Source organism: Sebastes fasciatus, chromosome 16 (assembly GCF_043250625.1).
Source record: "Sebastes fasciatus isolate fSebFas1 chromosome 16, fSebFas1.pri, whole genome shotgun sequence".
Classification (NCBI taxonomy): domain Eukaryota; kingdom Metazoa; phylum Chordata; class Actinopteri; order Perciformes; family Sebastidae; genus Sebastes; species Sebastes fasciatus.
The window spans coordinates 25,114,932-25,136,467 of NC_133810.1; the positions used below are offsets into that span (position 1 = coordinate 25,114,932).

The 21,536-nt window shown below is 40.5% G+C and overlaps 1 protein-coding gene across 7 annotated transcripts in view; it reads left to right on the forward strand.

Moving 5' to 3' along the window:
- The window catches only part of abr (ABR activator of RhoGEF and GTPase), a 153,050-nt gene that overhangs the window by 57,180 nt on the left and 74,334 nt on the right, over positions 1-21,536 (forward strand). For 4 of the 7 annotated variants that reach the window (XM_074611854.1, XM_074611855.1, XM_074611856.1 and 1 more), the window contains exons 3-5: positions 10,099-10,197; positions 12,964-13,149; positions 19,628-19,735. In XM_074611854.1, the coding sequence (XP_074467955.1) occupies positions 10,099-10,197; positions 12,964-13,149; positions 19,628-19,735 (393 nt within the window). Of the gene's footprint in view, positions 1-4,482; positions 4,728-10,098; positions 10,198-12,963; positions 13,150-19,627; positions 19,736-21,536 lie in introns of those variants that run through there. The other 3 variants (XM_074611859.1, XM_074611858.1, XM_074611862.1) reach the window with 2 other exon arrangements.

Genomic DNA, 21,536 nt, shown 5'->3' on the forward strand with positions numbered 1-21,536 from the left:
TTAACACGCTAGCTACCAGTGCTACATATTGCTCCTTTAATACAATACTCACATGCCCATATGTACATATGTACAGAGTTATTGGTCGCTGTAATCAGTCATCTTGTCCATACTGGCCCTGAAGAGATCCATGGGAGGACCATTGTCCGGTCTAGGAGTTGTCCACACTTCCGTCTTACAACTTTAACCCAGTTTTCAGTTCATGATCACATTAATTGTAACATTTTGGTTGCCTAAAAATGTCTTATTCAGCATTCCGTTGTACTTAGCTTCACCCTCTCGTATCATTTCTGGTTGCAAAAAAACGAGAAGGCGACGGCCAAAATGCCGAACTCGATGCTTCAAAACCGCAGTCCGCAAATCAATGGTTGACGTCTGGGTGACCACTTCCACTTCTTATATACAGGCTCAATATTTTGACCTTTAAATCATATTATCCAAATTTAAAGATGTAAATTAAATAACATCTTTAAAACGGTTTGAAATTATGATCACCCTGTTAGGAGTACAGTATATTACAGTTAAAGCTGACCTGTCATCAGCCAGTGTTGCTCCGTGTTATTAGCAGTAGGAGGAGCAGGTTTCTGGATCCAGACCCTGTGTAATTGTTAACGATTAGCCACAATAGCTAGACCGCCTGCAGCACACTGCAGGTGGTGCATTCACAGCAGCAGGAAATGACCACCGACACAGATGGGGTCTGACGGCACCAGCACCAATCTGCCAGTCTGTGTGTGAATGCAGAATACATTCCAGGACCATGTTTATTCACTAAGTTGTCATTTGTTAATCAGTCAGTGTGCAGCATGGTACACTTTTTCTTTGTGTTTTCAGTTTATTACTGTACGCATAATTTTGAACTTGGATACTGTAGGTGTATATTCGATCACAGTAGCTATCACTTTACTCCAACTGCTGCTGCAGGAAATATAAAACTTGCTGTTTGCTGTGGAATTTCCCAGTTAAGTCCAACCAGACACCATTTAGAACAGCGGATGCAAAAGCTTTCATGAAATGGAAATGCATTCGGTCGTTGTCATTATACTTAGCGATATAGCACTCATATAAATATGTTTTCTAAAATGTTTTCTAAATGTTTTGACCTGCATATTTCAGTGTCCGTGGTCCTGATATTTACTCATTCCCTCCTTCATGTCAGTAGTTCAGGGTTATGCAGGGCTCTTTTCATGCCTTGCAGCTGTGTGTATGTGTTTGTATGACTGTGACTCGTGTGTCTGACTGTGTGAGTGGGTGCTTCAGCATCCGGGGAGGCTCAGCGGGAGTCATGTTGACCCTGACCCGACCCGACCCCACACCGTCACACACACAGAATGAGAGGCTGGTAGACTTTCATTTCACACGTCACAGCAGCCTTGACATGCAGCCTGAATGAAAACCACAGTGATCAGACTTTTGTTGTGTTATTTACACCTTGTTATCTCCATTACACATGAAACAGAAATAGAGAACTTTCCTGGAAATAACCCTCTCACTTTTGACACCTTTTTGTAGAAATGCCTCACGATCACCTTTTCCATCCTACTCGCTCCATTTGCTCTTTAAATCTGCCACCTCTCTCCCTTTGGCTCTTTTTTTTTAAATCTCCATCCTAAGCATTATCACTGTATTATCATAGTAATGTAAATACACCGTGGCCTTGATCATTGATCTCCTTGTTATAGCGGGGATTTTATGAATTATTAAGCTTATTGCTCTGTTGAATTCAGTGCGAGTCACTCTGTGCTGGGGACAGCTCCTGTAAGTGAAAATGTGTCTCCATCTAGTGGCAAGAACAGACGAGACAGGACAATTTCACACGATGAAGACTATTTAAAATGTGAAAGGAATAGTTCAATGACTTGTTGCTAGAGGCTAGCTACAATTGAATACCCTTAATGAGAAATAATGACCACTATAAAGAAATGCAGTGCAAGTGCTCAATCAAATCATTAGGTTGCTCTTAAAGATTAAAGAAATTGTTTTCAAAAGGCTCTTATAGGTAGAGCCAAAACAAAATTTTAACTATCTATTGACTGTGCTACTGTACTCGGGTATGTTAGTTCTACATAACATAAACATAGTGAGAGAAATTGAAATTAAAATAAAAGCAAGTGTTGCAAAAGTTATAGAATATAAGAAAAATACAGTAAAAAATGAAAATACTATAAAAAGTATGTACAATAAATATAGAAGAAAAATATAATAAAAAATTAAAATACTATAAAAAGTATGTACAATAAATATAGAATAGAAGACAAATATAAAAAAATATTATAAAAAGGTATGTACAAGAAACTTAAATATAGAATAGAAGAAAAATACAATAATAAATGAAAATACTATAAAAACATATGTATAAGAAACATAAATATAGAAGCAAAATACAATACAAAATTAAAATACACCATTAAAATATGCACAATAAACATAAATGTAGAATCGAAGAAATATGAAATAAGAAAAGGAAAAAATACTATAAAAACATGCACAAGAAACATAAATATAGAATAAAACATGAAAAAATGCTATAAAATATGTACAAGAAACATAAATGTACAATAGAAGAAAAATACAATAAAATATGAAAAAATATAATAATATGTACAATATTTCTGAATTAAAAATGGAAGAGCTGTGAAGTTTTTTAGAAGTGTGGTTTTGTGCAGAAATGTTGCAAAATTGTCCGAGGAATACACAAAGGTCCACTGTACGAAGTATAAAAGACCATTTTAATCCTTCCACCTTCAAGACGCCATCATTGCATGAATACTGTAGCTCTAGATAATCTAGATTATCAGTTCTGAGGGTGTATTTTATATTTATTCACCCACTCTATCCTTTATATGTCTCCTGACCCCTACACTTCAGTAGCAAATTGAGTCAGAGCAGTTGATAGTGGCGGCTGGTTTGATGCTGTGAGAGAGAGAGGGATTCATGTAGACTCTAAAGGTCTCTTTTCCACTGAAGTCGTCCTCTCCTCACCGTCTTGTTATGTCGCCCTTTCTTTCCGCTGAGTTTGTCTTTCATCCTCTGACATGAGAGAGCCAGCACTGACACCTCCATGCCAAGATGCATACATTCAGCATGAGGAGCGCGTTTGTAAATGTGTACGCATGAGAGTTAAATGGACTTGGTTTGTATTTTGGGACGCTTTAAACCATAGTTGTCTGTGTGTACCTCCCTCCCCTGTTGCTCTGCTTGAGGTTTCTCCTTTTTCCCTCCTCTAAAGGGTTTTTCCATATTCGAGGATAGAGGGTGTCCTACGAGACAAATTGGTGATTGTGGGCTGTATAAATAAAATGAACTTGGCTAGTTTTATGCTTTTGTTTTCTTCTGTTTCCTTTGATCTTCCTTCTTTACATGTATTCTTTTTTTCCATTCTGTCTTTCTTTAGGTCAGATGTTATTTGTCTTTCCTTTGTCTTCCTTCTTACAGTACATGTTCCTTTTTCCAACCATATTAATAGCTTGTAATGGAGGTGACCTAGAAATACAAGCCACAAGCATCAATTTGCTCTTATTTGTTTTCCCAACACTCTTCCAAGTCCTTGGCTTGTAAAAAAAAAAAAGAAAGTCTGACCTATATATATTTATATATAATATAGGCTAGCAACCTGAGGAACTAGCCTGGATTTTTGCAAGATTAGCTTTGAAGAAATACCCAGCTAAAGAACTATCAGAGAGTCTGAATACATGGGGGGAGGATAATCTAGAGGGATGCTGACTTCCTGTAAAGTGTAAAGCGTCTGCAGGGTCAGGAGCAGGGTGGGAGGTCACGGCGAGTGAACTGTATTCATTCACAAACTCAAAGCTGAATCAGCACATCTGGAAGCCATTTTCACTTCCACTTCCTTTCTAGTATCCAGAAGTTATTGATTTTCCTAACGGCTCATCTTGATGCACACGTGTCTTTTTTTATTTTTTTATCTCACACTCTTTTTATATCGTAGCCTCGTGTTCAGCCTGTGCTAAACTGCCGTTACACACTGAACTATGTGACCTGTAATTAGAATCAGCCGCACCAGCAGCACATTAGCTGGTCTCAGCTCCACATCCAAGGCTCTCAGCAGATCAATAAAGACACAATGGCCAGAGAGAAGGAGAGAGAGAGAGAGAGAGAGAGAGAGATAGAGAGAGAGAGAGAGAACTCTTCTGTAACACAAAAAAAAGAGAGAAACAGTGTGTACAAAGGAAGTGGCTTTTCGCCTGAAGATACGGAAGAAAGAGATGAAGAAAAATGAAGCAGACTGAGTCTCCCAAGCTCAGACAGAAGCAGTCTATGTAGTCATCAAGGAAGTGGCTGGATAGCATTTGTTGTGAGGGGAGGGGCGGGCATAGAGGGGAGGGCAGACCTCATCGACCGAGGTGGAACAGTGGCGCACACACACACACACACAAAGTACACACATACACACTCGCACCAGGAAGCCCAGCAGAGGAAGGGGGTGGGGTTGTGTAGGCGGGGTCCTCTCTCTTTCTCTCTCTCGGTGTCCAGACGACTTGCTCTGAAGGGAAAACACTGATGTGTCCAGGCAGGCCCTGAAGAAGGGGGGAAAAAAACAGGCAGAAAGAGGAGAGGAGGAGGTGAAAGAAAGAGAAAGAATCATGGAGGAGGAAGAGGAGGAGGTGCTGTGCTACTTGGACAGGGTGCTGGAGGAGGAGGAGGAGGTGTTTGAATATGGAGATGGGGAGCTGGATCCCATCACTCCGATACATAGACAGTTCAAGGTGAGACAGCGGCTGGACAGCTGGATGCAGGAGACACACACACATACACACATTCACACACTTCTGCGACTGACCGGGCTTGAAAGCTTGGCTATATATAGCAAAGTGGAAAGTCTTATTGGTGTTCTGGCATGATGTGGCGCCACTATGTGCTGCTACGTGTGAGCCATCTGTGCTGCAAGTGTGTGTGTGTGTGTGTGTGTGTGACAGCCATTGGTGTGTCAGCGTGGCCTGATGAGGCAGCTACTCTGTAGCACATGTCTTCCCACTCTGCTGCTTTTTAAAGACGGCCGGTCTGTTTCTAATTGTAACTTCTTCTTGTTATGAAGCCCGTGAGTGTGTGCGTGTATGTATGTATGTGTGTGTGTGTGTGTGTAGCTGACTTGACAAACAGCATGGCCGCCTTGCAGTGTGTTGTTCCCGGTCACTCTTTATCAGCTCCTTTTATCACACAGAATAAGAGCAGAGGGCACAATGAAAATACAATTTCTGTATGAAAAGCGTAACTGAGAAGCGCAACACAGGAGCAGGTTGCCATGGAAAACTCCTTTCACCGCTCATGTATTTCTCATCTTGCCCCCTCTCGCCACACAGTAGCTCTTTTGTACAGCGGAGGGAAAATATTCCAACTGTTGGGAAAAAAAATAGTTTTCCCCCCTTCCTTTCCTGTTTTTTTTCTTTTCTTCTTCATCTTGCTGTGACATGTTTGTCACTAAAGGAGAAAGCTTTACACGTCACCCACACATACTTGTTTACTTTGACAGTAAAATGCATTTGTTTGGTCAAGCGTTATTGCGACTACACAGATCTGGCATCATATCTCAGACCTTATGAAAAAAAAAAGCTAAGAAATCTTGTTAGAAGTAGCTCCGGGATGTAATTTCATTAAGAACACAATTTGTTAAAACAAAAATGTCTTGAGATGTGGACACACACACACACGGTTCGTGGCGCTTAAAATAAAAGATGAGCCTGCAGCAGTACTTGCATATCGAAAAAGCATCTAAGAGTCTCAAGAGGAAATATGACTCAGATCTAGTCTTGCTTTTGTTTTGAGTTTTAGACTGAAGGAAACTTTACTTTCAGTTTCTTTCAAGAAATACCAGCAATTAAATAGTTCATGGGCTCAAACCCTGAAATCCTTCATTAACTTACTGAGGTGATGATGTGAACGTAGCTTGATATATAGAAAACTTTCCACATTTTAATTAAGAGACATGATCTCTAGAAATCACTTGTTGTTGTTCTGATTGTTTTGACTGTTACTTGATGTGAGCCAATCACAGGGAGATTAGGAATCAGCACTGTCATCTCAAGTGTGGAGATGCATGTGTGTTATCGTAGAATTTGTATTCATCAAAAATAGGAGTTGACACATTCATATTTCTAGTTTCTTTCTGAAAGTTTGGTGATGTTGTGTAAGTACCAAATCTTAAATTGAGGTGAAGTTATAGTCTCTGCTAAATATCTGCTGTTCCCCAGCAAACTAATACTTAATAATCCTGTAATTAAGAAATGGAAAGTATATATTGTGCACATACTGTATATACTGCCGAGGTGGGACCGTGTCATTGTTTTGCAAGTTACAAGTAAGTCTCAAGTCCCATGTCGAGACACGCAAGTCCCAAGTTAAGTCCCATATCAAGACAGGCGAGTCCCAAGTCAAGTCCAAAGTCAAGACAGACAAGTCCCAAGTGAAGTCCCAAGTCAAGATAGGCAAGTCCAAAGTCAAGTCCCATGTCAAGACAGGAAAGTCCCAAGTAAAGACAGGCAAGTCCCAAGTGAAGTCCCAGGTCAAGACAGGCAAGTTCCAAGTCAAGTCCCAGGTCAAGACAGGCAAGTCCCAGGTCAAGTGCCAAGTCAAGACAGGCAAGTCCCAAGTCAGGTCCCAAGTGAAGACAGGCAAGTCCCAAGTCAAGTCCCAAGTGAAGACAGGCAAGTCCAAAGTCAAGTCCCAAGTCAAGTCCCAAGTGAAGACAGGCAAGTCCAAAGTCAAGTCCCAAGTCATGTTCCAGGTCAAGACAGGCAAGTCCCAAGTCCTAAACTTTGAGTTTCGAGTCCTAAACAAGTCATAAACAAGTCATAATGCGCTCTTCACCAGATGTAATGTCATTTTAATAACAGACTAACAATATATTAAATTTGATTGGATGCTGTCGTATTGGTTCCAACAAAGTGGATCTGTTGAATTAAGTTTCGACTTGCTGGGAATGATTAGCTTTAATGTTAGTTGACTCAGGAAATGAGTCATTGGTGTTAAAGTACAAGTGGAGTTGCAAGTCTTTTTTGATTTTGTAAAGTCAAGTCTAAAATTCAATAAAATCAAATTTGTGACTCGAGTCCGACTTGAGTCCACACCTCTGACATGCTGTACCTGGTTAAACAGTACACCTGCAGTCTTTAAGGATAGCATAACATCTGTGTCAGAAGGTGGATGTCAGTCATGATGGGGTTAAAACAGTGAGGTCATGGCTCCTTCCTCGTCTTATCAGGCAGGGCTGGTGTGCTGATATCACTGTAAGGATCTGGTTGTGTTAATAATTAATCTTCTGTTCTGCTCTCATGGCTGTTCTTTGGCCTCCCTTAAAGTACATACAGTGTAGACACTCCATTGTCACTTTGACTGCAATCCTTTGGACATGGACATGTGTCTGTTCAGCCCGGGGCTAACAGTGAATGACAGCTTGAACAGGTGTACAGCTGTCGATTTACTGTTAAACTACTATACTACTAAACTACTACTACTATGCAGCATTATTATGGAGAGATATTTAAATGAGGATTGCTTGTGTCTTTCACACATGGTAATTGTTTTGGACAACACATTTTTGTGTGGTCCGACCTGATTTTTTTGGATTATATTAACACCACTGTGGATTTTTGCCATTTACATTGTAGTGTGAATTATGCAGCAGGCATTAATATATCATTGTTATGAGTGTATATATATGTAAAACAGTCATCCTCACACCATCACATAGTGTGTAATATAGAATCTTATCAATGACTTGCTGACTAGATGAGATGGCACAAGTGATGATAACCAGTGAGTCTGTGTGCTGATCTGCATAGTTTGTATAACACAGTTCATGTTCTTGCATAAAATGAAGATATATGATATAATTTTTTTACAACTCCAACACAAAATATACGCTATAATTTGTAACAACATAGTACACATTCTGTGATCAACAAATATCTTAGTTTACCTGCCTCCTTCTTTAAATAAGCAACATAAATGGTCCACCATAGATGGTCTGCACATACTTTCAACAACCTTTTAAAGCACATGTACACCTGTCAGAACACACATGAATATCAACTAACACAACTAACGATTATTTTCATAGTCGATTAATCCGTTGAATATTTTCTCGATCAGTTGTTTGGTCTATAAAATGTCGGAAAATGGTGGAAAATGTTGATGTTGACGCCCAAGATGACGTCCTCAAATGTCTCGTCTTGTCAACAACTCAAAGATAGAAAGAGGAGTAGAGAGACCAGAAAATATTCACATTTAAAGGGACTATTTGTAACTTTGTATGCGCATAAATGTAGCGGGTCGTCACACATGCGCGTTCGCATATGCGCGCTCGCGTGTGGCTGGAGCCTCGTCTCCGCTGCATGCTCTCCTTCACTCAGAATGCACGCGCGTCCTCGCTGTCTCGCTCCACCTCTAGACGTGAACGCGCGCTCACTAAACACTGCAGAAGAGTTTAGCTCTGAGAATATCTAGTGAATGCACAGGGGACGTTTGTGCAGAAATAAATTCTGCAGTTCCTCCATACCAACAGAGCTTTCCCGTGTCTTGTGAAGTGACGGAGCGCTTCAGAGAGTTATGTTACCCTCTCGTTACCGACCGGGTGCCGGTGTCTCCTCTGCTCTCTCCGGCTGCGGGCGGAGAGAGCAGAGGAGACATGCTGCAGAGCCCCGCTGCATCAGCCTGCACTTAAGCAGGAAAAGCCAACACTAGGACCAGATCTAAATCATGTTCATGGAGAGACCTTCGTCTGGTCAGCTAACATTACTGCTAAGCAGCTGAAATATAGAGTGATATTGTGCTTTTAGCTGACGTGTGTCGCCTCACTGTTTTGAGCGATGCTCGTTCAGGTATATTTAGAGCAAGCAAGCGCGAGCCAGACGCTGACTTTCGTTGATTTCACGGCCACAGGTGTCGCTGTTAAGAAGCATTTCTGAAAGTTACAAATAGTCCCTTTAAGAAGCTGGAATCAGAGAATTTAAACTTCTTTTTTTTTTTTTAAATGACTCAAACCGATTTAATCAATTATCAAAAATAGTTGGCGTTTAATTTAATTAATTGATTCATCGTTGCATCTCTATATGAAACACACTAGTGCTTTAATGTAGTATGTGCAAACTGTGTTTTATGAATGAAATGTCCTTCTGTGATCATCATCAGCTGATCTAAATGCAAAAAACATTTTAAACAAAATTAACAAAGGCTTGAATTCAACTAAATCCTTCAGTTGTATTACCTTTGACTTGATAGACACTGTAGCTATGTGTACTGCTCTTTTCTGTGGTGTATTTAGGGATTTATATTACTAAAATATAGTAAAAGACTTTGAAGACTTTGACTTTATATAAACCATGTGAGGTTTATGGTCTGTAGTTACACCCAAAATAGATGAATTACAGACATGTAACACATTCAAGTAGATTGCATGGTGATGAAATAACCAAAGGTGTGAATTGAAGTTAGTCTGATTTGTCTGTTTTAATCAATCCAGTATGTTTCACTGCTTTCTGCCCAATGCGTTCTGGGATAGTATTCACCCTGCTTCAACAGGGATAAGCAGTAAGATGAATGAATGTACTTAACGGATAACAAGACTGTCAAACATTTCACCTCAGTTTAACCTTTCTATATCTCGTTTTTTCACCTTTGAAGTATTGAGAATTCATACTCACACTAGCGTTTTCCTCTGTACGGGGATAAATAGTATTGCGCGTCCTGTTTTGCTCTTGCTCCGTGTTTCTCAAACGTGATTAGGGAGGTGACTTCCCTGATATTAAAGTCAAAATTGCCTGCAAGCACTAGGAGTAAGATCTCCCCACAGAGGAAGCGAGCAATTTACATGTTTTTAGTGTAGATTCCTAAGAAGAAGCTCCTGCTCGTCCCTACGCACTTTGGATGTGTGCGTATTAATGTCATGTTTACCTGATGGGGTAACTGCAGTGGCATCACGCAGGAAATGAGGCTTTAGTCATTTTACCGTGACGTGGCCTTGTTTAGAAAAGAATCCTGGATACAAAGTAGTTTACTAAAGGATCCTTGGGGTGTGTGTGTGTGAAATGTATAACTACATGTATAATATGTTATTAAAGTCAGGTCTGTTTTATCCTGCAGGGAGACATAGAGAAAGGACTGATGATGAAGAAACTGGTGCTGTCTGGTTTCTTGGCCAGCGAGGAGATCTACATCAACCAGCTGGAGGCCCTGCTACTGGTGAGACACAAACACACACACACACACACACACTGCAAAAACATTTTTTTTTGAAAAGGACACAGTGTGTGTAAATAAAAGCTGGGGTGAAGATAATTTCCCTTTCGCACACTGACAGACGTATTCACTTGTTTTTTTTAGGAAAAGCAGCATGTCATGTAGCCGCCCGCATGTTGCAGTGCTGCTGCTTTGTGAACTGGTGCAGGCCTGTGTGAACTGTCAGAGCTCTATTAGTGGTTAATGGTCACACTGAAAGCAGGACCACAGTCACAGCAGTTTCCTGCAACACTTACTGAACATGCTTCCCCATACTAAGGCACCACTATGTCATATCCTGCCGCTCTCAAGCCACACGCTGCACTTTGACCGACACGTAGTCAGCTCGACATCAAACTGTAAAATAGTTTATGGGTTGTCACGCTACAGTTAGAGTACAAAGCCTCCACCTGTTAGCTGTAGTTAGTAGTCAGTCAACGACGTAAACAAAAGATTGCCGTGATACTGTCAGAAATCTGATCCGTCTCTCAGTCCCCTCTCTTTCAACCCTCACACATGACACAACAAGTCATTTTACAATCCGAGCAGTCAAGAGTTTGCTTCTGTCCTCCTCCACTTCCTTATAGTCATTGACAGAATGTCTAAAACACACAGTGTGACTACACTTTTGTTTTTGCTTTGTCTTAGTTTACGCTGCCAAATAAAAGACAAGCCAGAACTTGTAAACAAAAGTCACATTAGCGCATGTGTTGGATTGGGTTTTGGTAACCCTTTGTGTTACAGATTATGGTGGTGAATTTGACAAAAATCTAGGGAGACTGATGTTGCTATCTGACAGCCAGCAGTTGCTTATTCTTGGATCTTTTGGTACAATGGCAAATTGCAGTCTGGTGTTGAGATCTGAGGAGGTAACTCACAGCAAGGAGGACAGACAAATCTATTGTATTTAACTTGTTGGTTTAGATGCAAACTCCTAACAAACCCACCTCACAATTTTTCAAAGAGACAGAGAAGAAACTGAATTTGTCTCACCTGCCAAATATCCCAAATTAAAAGAGTAATAGAACTGGTTCAATGTTGTAGATGTAGAGAAGTGATTCACAAAACACAGACACTGACTAGACTACAAGCCCTACTGAACTCAAGAGCACTGGCATAAATTCTTTCTTTTACTTTTAAGTTGAGATATGAGCGAAAACTTCACAGATTACAGTGGATCACTAGAGAGGTCCTTTCATTTGCTTTCCTCTCCTCTCCTCCTGGTTCATCAACATGTATTGACACACCTCCTCTCAAGTGAAACTTGTCTGGCCGACAATAGATTCAATGACATTCGTATGAATAGGGGCTACAAGCTTTGAGGACATATTGGATATCCCTTTGTTAAGGTGCTTCTGCTTTCATTTAAAATATCACAGCCCTGGTTGCATGAAAAGGCGTGTGAATGCGCAAGGCAAAAGCGTGTAATAAGAACGCCATTCTTGCTTTAGGCGTGTCATTTGTACACCTATATAGTCTGTACTGACTGCAATGTGAATGCATGAAAAATGCTACGCTCAGAGCTAGTGACGTAGAATATAAAGTGAAAACACAGGACTTTCAACCAGAAGACCGGTTTTCGAGACCGGCGTTTTGTTTTGTAAGTCACGTTATTGATGTTTGTGACATTTTAGTGACATTTGTGATGTGTTTTCCATACTTTTTGCTACGGTGTTTCCGTACAAATTTTACTTAGTTTATGTACTTATTTTAAGGCCATCCATGACGTTTTTCCTAAACCTAAGTGAGTAGTTTTGTTGCACCTTCATACACGCGTGTAATATTCACGCCTCGACGAGGGAATCTATCTTCTGGTGGACAGGCGGGTCTTTTACACGCTTTGGCGTGACATTGGGTTGGATATCAATATCAAGTACCACGTACACAAAATTAGCTGTATTTAGCTGAGAATGCAGACACACACTTCCCCAGCATGGGGACCATATACACTTTTACATACTCATACAGATCCCTTATTATTAGTAACTATTTAGATATGCACTTCCCATCTGTAATCTATAGCAGTAAATTGTCTGTTTGTAAATACATTTAAAAATTATAGTTTCTAACAACTTGTAAATGTGTCGCTTGTAGTATTTATGCAGCCTCCATAATCACATGATGTATAATCCTGTAATGAAACATGGAAAGATAAAGGGAGTTATTTTTAACACTGTTGTCAAACCTGAGGTCTTATCAGCTTCATGCTTTGCCTTCATACAACCACTGCACCATTGCAGTGGGAGTCTGACTCATCATCAGCCTGAGAGAATTGTTGTTTCCATGACGTGAAAGCGTTTTTGTTTTCACTGCAATTCATGGTCCCCCCCCCTTACCACGTCCACTCCTCACATATCTATGATTAACTGAGCTGGCGTACAATCTGACTGGTCATAAACTGCACTGCAGTGAAGAGAGTCACCCAATTGCAGAGCAGAGAGGCTAAGATTACATGCTTATCACTGGGTGACGCATAGCAACATCAGAAACTTTATTTTTTCAGGCACTGGTCTAATTAGGCCACCGACTGGCCAATTAACTGCCCCAAATTGTACTCACTATCAAAACCTGCTCTTAAATTAGACATTACATTTTATGGAAACGTTATGCCGTAGTAAAATGCTTTATACAACTTATCAGAGCAAAATAACTTTTTGGAAAAGATACTCAATGTTGGTCCTTGGTTGTGTCCACTGAGTCTGTCCGTTCTCTCTGTCTCTGATTCTCCAGCCCATGCGTCCTCTGAAAGCCACCGCCACAACCTCGCAGCCCGTCCTGACCATTCAGCAGGTGGAGACCATCTTCTACAAAATCCAGGACATTTTTGAGATCCACAAGGAGTTCTACGACGCCCTCTTACCCAACATCCAGCAGTGGGACGAGAAGGTCACCGTGGGACATTTGTTCCAGAAGCTGGTGAGTCTGACGTTCGCTTCAGAAACTACAGTGTGTCATTTCAGGGTGCACGTAAATAAGTGTTAAAGGGAGGATTGTCAGACACTATTTTTACTGTGTGAATCACTCGTCTAAATTACACTCCGTATGCGTAAGTGAGTGTTTGTGTGCGCTCCCTCAGCCTGTGGTCTGAGTGCATTAGCAGAGATGTTGCAGCCTCCGATCTATAACGGCGTCATATTTGCCCTGGATTATGTTCCTTAAACAAGCGCTCTCAGTACATAGTGTAACAACATCACTGTTATGTGTGTGGATGTGTCCGTGTATAGAATTAGCCAGGCTCCAGGGCTCAGCTCGTCTCATAGTCAGTTAGGCCTCCCTCTGTGTTACGTCATTACATTGTCAGATTTACGGTGGATAATGCAATTTGAACAGGGCTTCTCGGCACGTAACATACCGAAAGAGCATGTGTGCATATACAGTGTGTGTGTGTGTCTCTTTTAGATACTCATTACATTTGATTGGCATACTGTAGATAGGCTGATGCAACATACTGTAATAGAGACTTTCAGCTGAGATGTAAGAAACTGGACTTCTAGTAGGAAAAATACATCCACATAGAAATTGAATTTACAAGGTAATGTGCCCATTCAGTGTGTAAAATCCAGAGGCAGTCATCAGTAATAAATCTTAAAGAGGACCTATTATGCTTTTGGGTTAGGAGCTCAAACAGAGCATTTCAGACTGAGGGTGAAAGGAAGTGCTGCAGCATAGCCGGTATGAAGAAAAATAAAGTGATTGAACATTAAAGCATGTAAAAATGTTCTAGTAGAAACCCCAAATACATGTATGCACCTGAAAATGAGCATAATAGGTCCTCTTTAACTTCAGTGGCCATTTTGATCAATTTGAATGTCCTTTGGTACTGAGAGCAGTAGTGTAGCTGGTATGATTGAAGTAAATAAACCTTGGCACACTGTGTTCTGTTAGTTCACCCTGACTTCGTCTCGCTGTGGGCGTCTGGTAACAGAATATTATAATTTTCCTGGACTGGAAACTAGACAGACAAACAAACTCTGTATTCAGAAAAGTAGCAGTGAACCGCTGTAAGTCTCTTCTCCCTGACAGTAACAACAGGGTTTTGCTCTACAGTCGGAAGACTCAGAATACCGCAGAGGATAGAGAACAAAACAGCGATTTTATTTTAATTTTATTATGCTCACATACATTATATAAGCCATTAACAAGGTTCTTTTTAATAGTGTTCAAATTCTTATTATTTTTTTTGCCATCCTGCTGTTCAAAGTGTTATAACTGGGACTTTTACAGCCTCATTTTGTGATCATTTTTAAAAGATAATGGACAATAAATTCTTTATTACTTTCCCTAGCGTCATTCCACAGCGATACATATCAAGTGTTGTTGTGGATATGATGATAAGTGAGTAATTAATTAGCTGACTGAAAAGCTATTATCGTAAATGTACATGGAAAACTCCCTTAGCTTTCAACTTGCCTGACACTGATAAGACTTATCAGAATTGTGAGCGCAGTTTTAGAAATATCCCTTTTTAAAATGTTATGACAATAACCAGATTGATGTGATTAACTGATGCGGGATCAGAGATTAAGCATGTCCCGTATTCAGCTTGCACCATGTGTTCGGATTTTAGGAGACGTAATTTATTCTCGCTAATGAGCTGTGAGTTAATCAGATGTGCCGTTATGAGCGCTCCTGTGATATTCTGCCAAGTCATGAGCACGCTGCTGTTTTGACTAGAGCACAAGAGTAAGTGTCATGCAAGCTCAGACAAATAAACTCCTCAGAACCAAGGCTTCTATTTGAGTCTTTTAAAAGGAGAAGTTACTGTATGATGTTATTAAATATTTCTGTGATTCAGTGTTTGTTTCTATGAGCTGGCAGCTGGCACTCACAGCTCATTGATTTAGAACCGGAAGTAGTTTGAAAATGTCACAGATTAAAATAGTGAGTTCATGTGCAATGGATAATAATATCTTAGCACACAGTGGACTGCAGGTATCATCTTATTATCAACTTACAGCCTGTCACCATATATTCCTAGACAAAATTAAGGTGTCCAATTGTTTGTTGTCATAAGGTTGAATGTAAAGCTACATTTACATGCATCTTCTCCGTCCATTCACCCCAGCAGTGACTCAGCTAAAGATTTCTAACCAGCCCGTTGGTTTGACGAGATGTATAAATATCAAACCTCGACTTGAATAACTGAGTAAAGTTCATGCCATCTTTATGAGGAACCTGATGAGGATGTCTGTCTTATTCTAATATGTAACGGCACATCTTCCGCTTTTGATTTTCAACATCTCTCAAGGGGTTTGAGGGACATTTTGACATTTAAAAAAAGCACCCACGGTTATTATTAGCAGTAACCCACTATGACTCAAAGATGGCAACTTCCAGTTTATGCAGTGTGTATTTGAGACAATGAATTAAATAATCAGAATTTAGAGCAAGAAATTGTTGAAATGGACTTCCCTTTAGCCGTGTTTCTAACTTTAGCACTCGATGAACTAGCATTTAGTTTGAGACAAGTTGATTGCTAGCTACGTCCTTTTTTAGATAATAATTCTGTTAATTTTGGACAGTGTCCTATATAGATAAAGTTATTGGGTTTTGTACAGCTTTGAAACGTGTTAGTAACTCGGAAACATTGATTGGCTATGCTACACAAGCTTATATTTAGTGGCAGCGAAAATGAACAGAGCTCTCGTGTAGAAATTGAATCCCTTTTTAGTAGTTTAACAAGCACTTCCTCTCGCCGCCCCTCCTCTCTGTGGACCCCAGGAGTCGCACCACCAAGTGACACCTATTAGTGTAGTCATCAGCTCCCATCTGTGCTGCGTATATGTGCGTACATGAGCATGTCATGTGGCAGATAAACATTTAGTCAGAGTGGTAGTGTGAGAGTACAGATGGCAGTGTAATTAGCTGGCCTACTCCCTACTGCTCCCTGCGAGCAGCAGGGAGGCCACTGAAGCAACAAAGAGGGACTGAGATACAGAAAACAGGCAGGCAGGGGATAAAAGCCAGCCATGGTTCCAACTTTTCTCACCTTTTTTCAGACATGAAAAGGGCTCAGCTGCAGCCTGTGACTGCCAGGATTTCACTTGACCGACCAAATTATCAAAGTCCCTGGAGGCATTCCAAGTGGGAAGGATTTAATCTTGCTATGGACATTGCTCTGTAGTGCGTTTGGGCAAATAATAACAAAGAAACCCAACACATTTCTGTTTTTTCCTTATAGATCTGTGGATCTCTGATTTATGATGGCTCAAGTCTGATCCTTCTCAAAGCCCCATTTACTATGTGTTGAAAATGTATGATATTACTATTAGGTGCTTCGTGATTATATGTGCGGATATCTTTGCTATCATCTTTTAAACACATGCATCCATCTTTTGACACCAACTATAACTGGAATCTATGTATTATGTTATTGTGGAAAGTGGATTACTGCTTCCCCATGATAACCTTCTAGTGGCGTTGCTCATGTATGGCAAAGTTGGTTGGTCCAACACTTTAGTCAAGAATGAAATGTCTCAACAACATTTGGATGGATTGCCATGGAATTTTATACATGACACATTTAGACATTCCTAGCCCCAACGAGATGAAGCTTAACACACTAGCGTTTCCTTTAACCCCGCCTCCTGGGGCTTATTCACATGAACGGCAGCACGGAAATAACTCTGGATTCGGCTATTAGTGCATTTTTCAACGGGCTGTTGAAGTGTTCGTACCTGAAAGTTGATTGACCGCCAAAAAAAAAAATACCTGCTGATTTACAGATGTCTCTTTCCCAATGCAAGTCTATGGGAAAACGTCTTTTTTGGGCCCAATGGCATCACTTGACAGACCCAGAAGTTGCAAATTTCACTCTGCAAGTCAGTTAGCTGTAGTCACGCATGTGCAGAATACGGATATTGTTGATTGATAAATCCTCATCATGCTGATGACAGCTGAACATTTTGAATACAAGTGTTGGGTAGTTGGTCGTAGAATCATGCAGAGGATATTGTTAGAAACATGGTTTGGCCTGCAGCGTTCTGCTGTCCAACTTGACTTGAACATGTCTGTGAGGATGTAAGTTATATACAGGCATTTTCTATCCGCTGGAGAGTGTCTATTTCAAGTCAAGACTATAGAACTGTCCCCCCCTCTTTCTGTCTGTTTCATACCTTCCCTCCTTCATCTTCTCCTTCCCATCCCACCTCCACTCTCAAACACAAGCTGCTTGTGTTTTCCCAACCACCACTTTGACGTGTGGTCTTGTTTAAAGTGTAGGCGCTATGCTCGGACCGTTGCTCAAAGTCCTTTGTCGCAGTGACGGGACGGAGCTGGAGAGGTTTCATACCGGTTGTGGTGTGTCCAAGCGACATGGCGAACTGATGAAATACCATGATCGCGTCATTGTTCTCGATTTGTGCTTTCCAGCCAAGCTGCCAAGTCAAAAGTCCTCTATCTTTGGAAATGTAATCACACACATGGTGGTTTCTCCATTCCATCCAAGGTCTGGGTTTGACATGACGAAGTCTCCAATTATGATGAGATGATATACAGACAGTGACACTTGTTTGGCCGACTTATTGTCTGTGCAAGTCTTTATGTGGCTAAATGTTTGTGTCAGGATTGTGCTAAGATGACTTAATCACAAAATAACTGTTGTTTTCTGTTGTCATCTGTTCCTATGAAGAATATTGATCTACAACATCATATTCTAAGTGTCACATGAGGCCGGATGGTTACCTCATGTCTCCTCTCTTGTGCGTAACTCTCCACTTCACACGCTGAGGGGAAGTGGAAGGAGAGGAAATGAAAATAAGGAGGAGAGGGGGATTTAAGGACAAAAGTAACCAGTCTTACTCATTCACTCTATTCAGCTGAATCCAATCTCATTGCTTTAATAGGGTGCAGTCAGCTCTTCAGCCCAGCCATTCAGGCATAGCTGTAGCAGGATGCATATTCATGCGCTGCTGGTCTTGCAGCTTGTGTTACAATGCACATACAGTACAGCGCAGCATAGAGTGGCTGTTAATGAAAGGGGGTGAGGAAAGAGAAAGTGAATCTGTTTCAATCAGGAGGACTGCTCAGAGCCACCAGTGGAGTGGCGTTATGGGAATGTGATTAGCCTGTGTGCATTAGCTATACTGTATATGTGTTTAACAGAGTGTGTGGGGGGGATCATTTCATGTATGCTGATAGAGCAAAAGAGGGACTGCAGCAACGCTCCACTTCAGGCGAACTCTTGATGGGAATAGAAATGAATTCATCTGCCAGAGCCGTGAGCTAGCGTGAGCCACCAAGCTTCTACGTTAGCACCACGGTAGCTCTTTGGCTAGAAAGACACAACAACTATTCCTTAATACACTTGAACATACATCAGCGTGATAAGAACTACCTAAAATGCCGTGTTTGGCTTTTTAGTTTGGCCCATGTCCCATTCGCTAACATGAAGGGGGCAGGGTTTATGACCTATGCTGCAGCCAGCCACCAGGGGGCGATTGAGATGTTTTGGCTTCACTTTTAGGGAGCTGTCATGTCGTCCATCTTTATATACAGTCTATGTGACAGAATTGTGTTATGTTGTAATAGTATATGTATTAGTATTAAACCAGTTGCTCATTGGGTTTGAATTCTCCTTTAACTCTTTTAGACCAGATGCAACAATATGCATGTATATCCCTTTAAGACCAGTAGCGATGTTTGCGGGCTTCTCCCTTTAGACCCCAGGAAGACAATGGGCTTTGATGCAAATGTTCATAGTGACCAAACGATCGTACTACAACTTCTGTGTCCGTCACGTGATGCCATTGGGTCCAAAAGACTTTTTCCCATGGACTTACATTGGAAAAGAGACGTCATAATAAATGACAAACCATGTTAATTTTGTTTTTGGGGTGAATCAACTTCCCAGTATGAACACTTGAATAGCCCTTATTTAAATCATTAGGTCCTAAACGTTGTAAAATGCACTAATAGCTGAATCCAGAGTTGTTTCCGTTCCTCCGTTCATGTGAATGAGACCCAGACCGAGGCTGGACCACTTTGTTTTGAAAATATGGCTGGAAACAAGCACATTTGTCAACATTTTCAATTCATTACATTTTTCTTTTGTTTCTTGATTTAAAAAAAAAAAAAAAAATGTTAATGGACATTGGGGCAAAGGCAATAATTTACAATTAAAGCCAAATGTTTAAGCTCTTAAAGTTTTTTTTGAATTTCATGGTTCTATCTGCTTCAGAGGCCGAGAAATAAAGGTTTTAGTAAACTTAATCAGTTTTTCAGAAAGCCTTCAGATTTTAGGAGGTTGTTTTCAAACGTTGGTTAGGTTTAAGAGAGCTTCTCTCTAGGCGGCCTTAGGTCTAACGGGGTTAAACAATTCAGATCAAATAGAAGAGAGGTTCATGCCACTATCATTGTCTCACACCAGCTTGTCTTATTCTCTCTCTTTTCACAGGCCAGCCAGCTGGGAGTGTACAAGGCCTTTGTGGACAACTACAAGGTGGCGCTAGAGACGGCAGTGAAATGCAGCCAGGCCAACGGCCAGTTCCAGAAGATATCTGAGGTAAGCTCATTCTCAGAAGCTGATCAGAGACTCAAGGAGCGGTTGGAAGGGTATAAGGAAGAGACATGTCTGAATAGCAAATATTCAAAATGTATTAGATTGTGGGCTCTTTGTTTTTGTAATATGAGGAGTTGGGTGTCATTTTGTCACATAATCAAAGTCTATATGTGTTGCATTAGGTGAATTAAACAATAAACCAATCTATTATTTAGTCTCAAGTGTCTTAAACCAGTGCGCCAATCCTCTTCAGTAAAGTGAGGGAGAAAAACAAATGCACATGGAACGACAAAAGAGGCAAAGCAATGCGGGTTGGAACATCCTCTTTTTGACAGGAAGTCAACAGTGTTTATGGGAAATGTGGTCTTATTTTGAGGAACACTATTTTGAACCATCATTAACAGAAACAGTATATCAATGTTAAAATATGCTTCACATTTTTAAGCTTATTAATGTCTGGACACATGAGCAGAGCAATTCACAACAGAAGGTCTGGACTACTGTACGTCAACACACATGGTTGCAGCAAGGTGGATATGTTTAGGTTGGAGAGCTGATGTGGAGGATGGGCGGTGTTCTGGGGTGCTAAAATCCCTCTGATTGCTTTGAAGGTGTTATAGATGTTAATTAACGAAACATCTGTGACGGAAGTGATAACCCACTCTCACTCCCTTGTTTCCATGCTGGCTTTGTACATGGCTGTGCACATAAAATTTCCACAAAAGATAGTTAGATTCTATTTATTTTGTAAATGTACTGTACCTTGAACAAACATACGGAGGCAACAGATTTATTATAGTCATGGAAATCATGAAGCATTGGGATCTCAGAATACTTGACCACCTTAAAATCTCTATGTTTAAATGCTATGTTGGTATTAGTCACTTTTATTTTTAAATATAAAACCCTCCATTTCCTGTTATATTTGTGACCTTTCACCACCCACTGGTGGTACACTAGCATTATGGAACATTCACAGACTGCTAGCATGAAAAGTTACATAAACATGTACCATATATTTATCAGTAGATTACACTCGCTGTAATTGTGGTAATTTTCCAAAACAAAGCCCTGCCGTAACACTTATCCAAGTACAATGCACAGCAGGTTACACGACTGAAACTTGATTAGGGGTTTTAATCAAAACCTTAAAGGAATACTTCACCCACAAAATGACCATTTGTATATGAACTGTTCACCCCGTGTTACCTTGAACTCTTGAAGAAAACTTAGTTTTTCTCGCATGCCTCCACGGTGAATGGAGAATCAAAAATGGAGAAAAGTCTTGATGCATTGATGTAAACGGGGGCAGCGTTTAACAACAGTAAAACCATTATCCGTTTACAAACTCTGACACAACTTTTGCAGTATACGGTAATCCAAGTCTCATTTATTCATGTCGTATGCTCACTACTTCCCAAACACATGTATCTTCGCTAAAAACCTAAAACCGTAAAACACTTCAACATAAACTTGCGCTGGCACACTACTCGTCCGTGCAAGTCCAAAGTGTTTTAAATAGTAAGGTTTTAGCGAAGTAGCAAGTAGTGAGCACACGACTGGATAAATGAGACTTGGATTATACTGCACGAGTTGTGTGACAGTTTGTTAATGGAAGTTTTACTGTTGTTAAACGCCACCCCCATTTACTTAAATTCATCAAGACTTTCCTCCGTTTTTGGATTCTCTGTTCACTGTGGAGGCACGCGAGAATTTAGTTTTCTTCAAGAATTCAAGGTTACACGGGATGAGTCACTGATATACAAATGGCCATTTTTTGGGTGAAGTATTCCTTTAATTAATA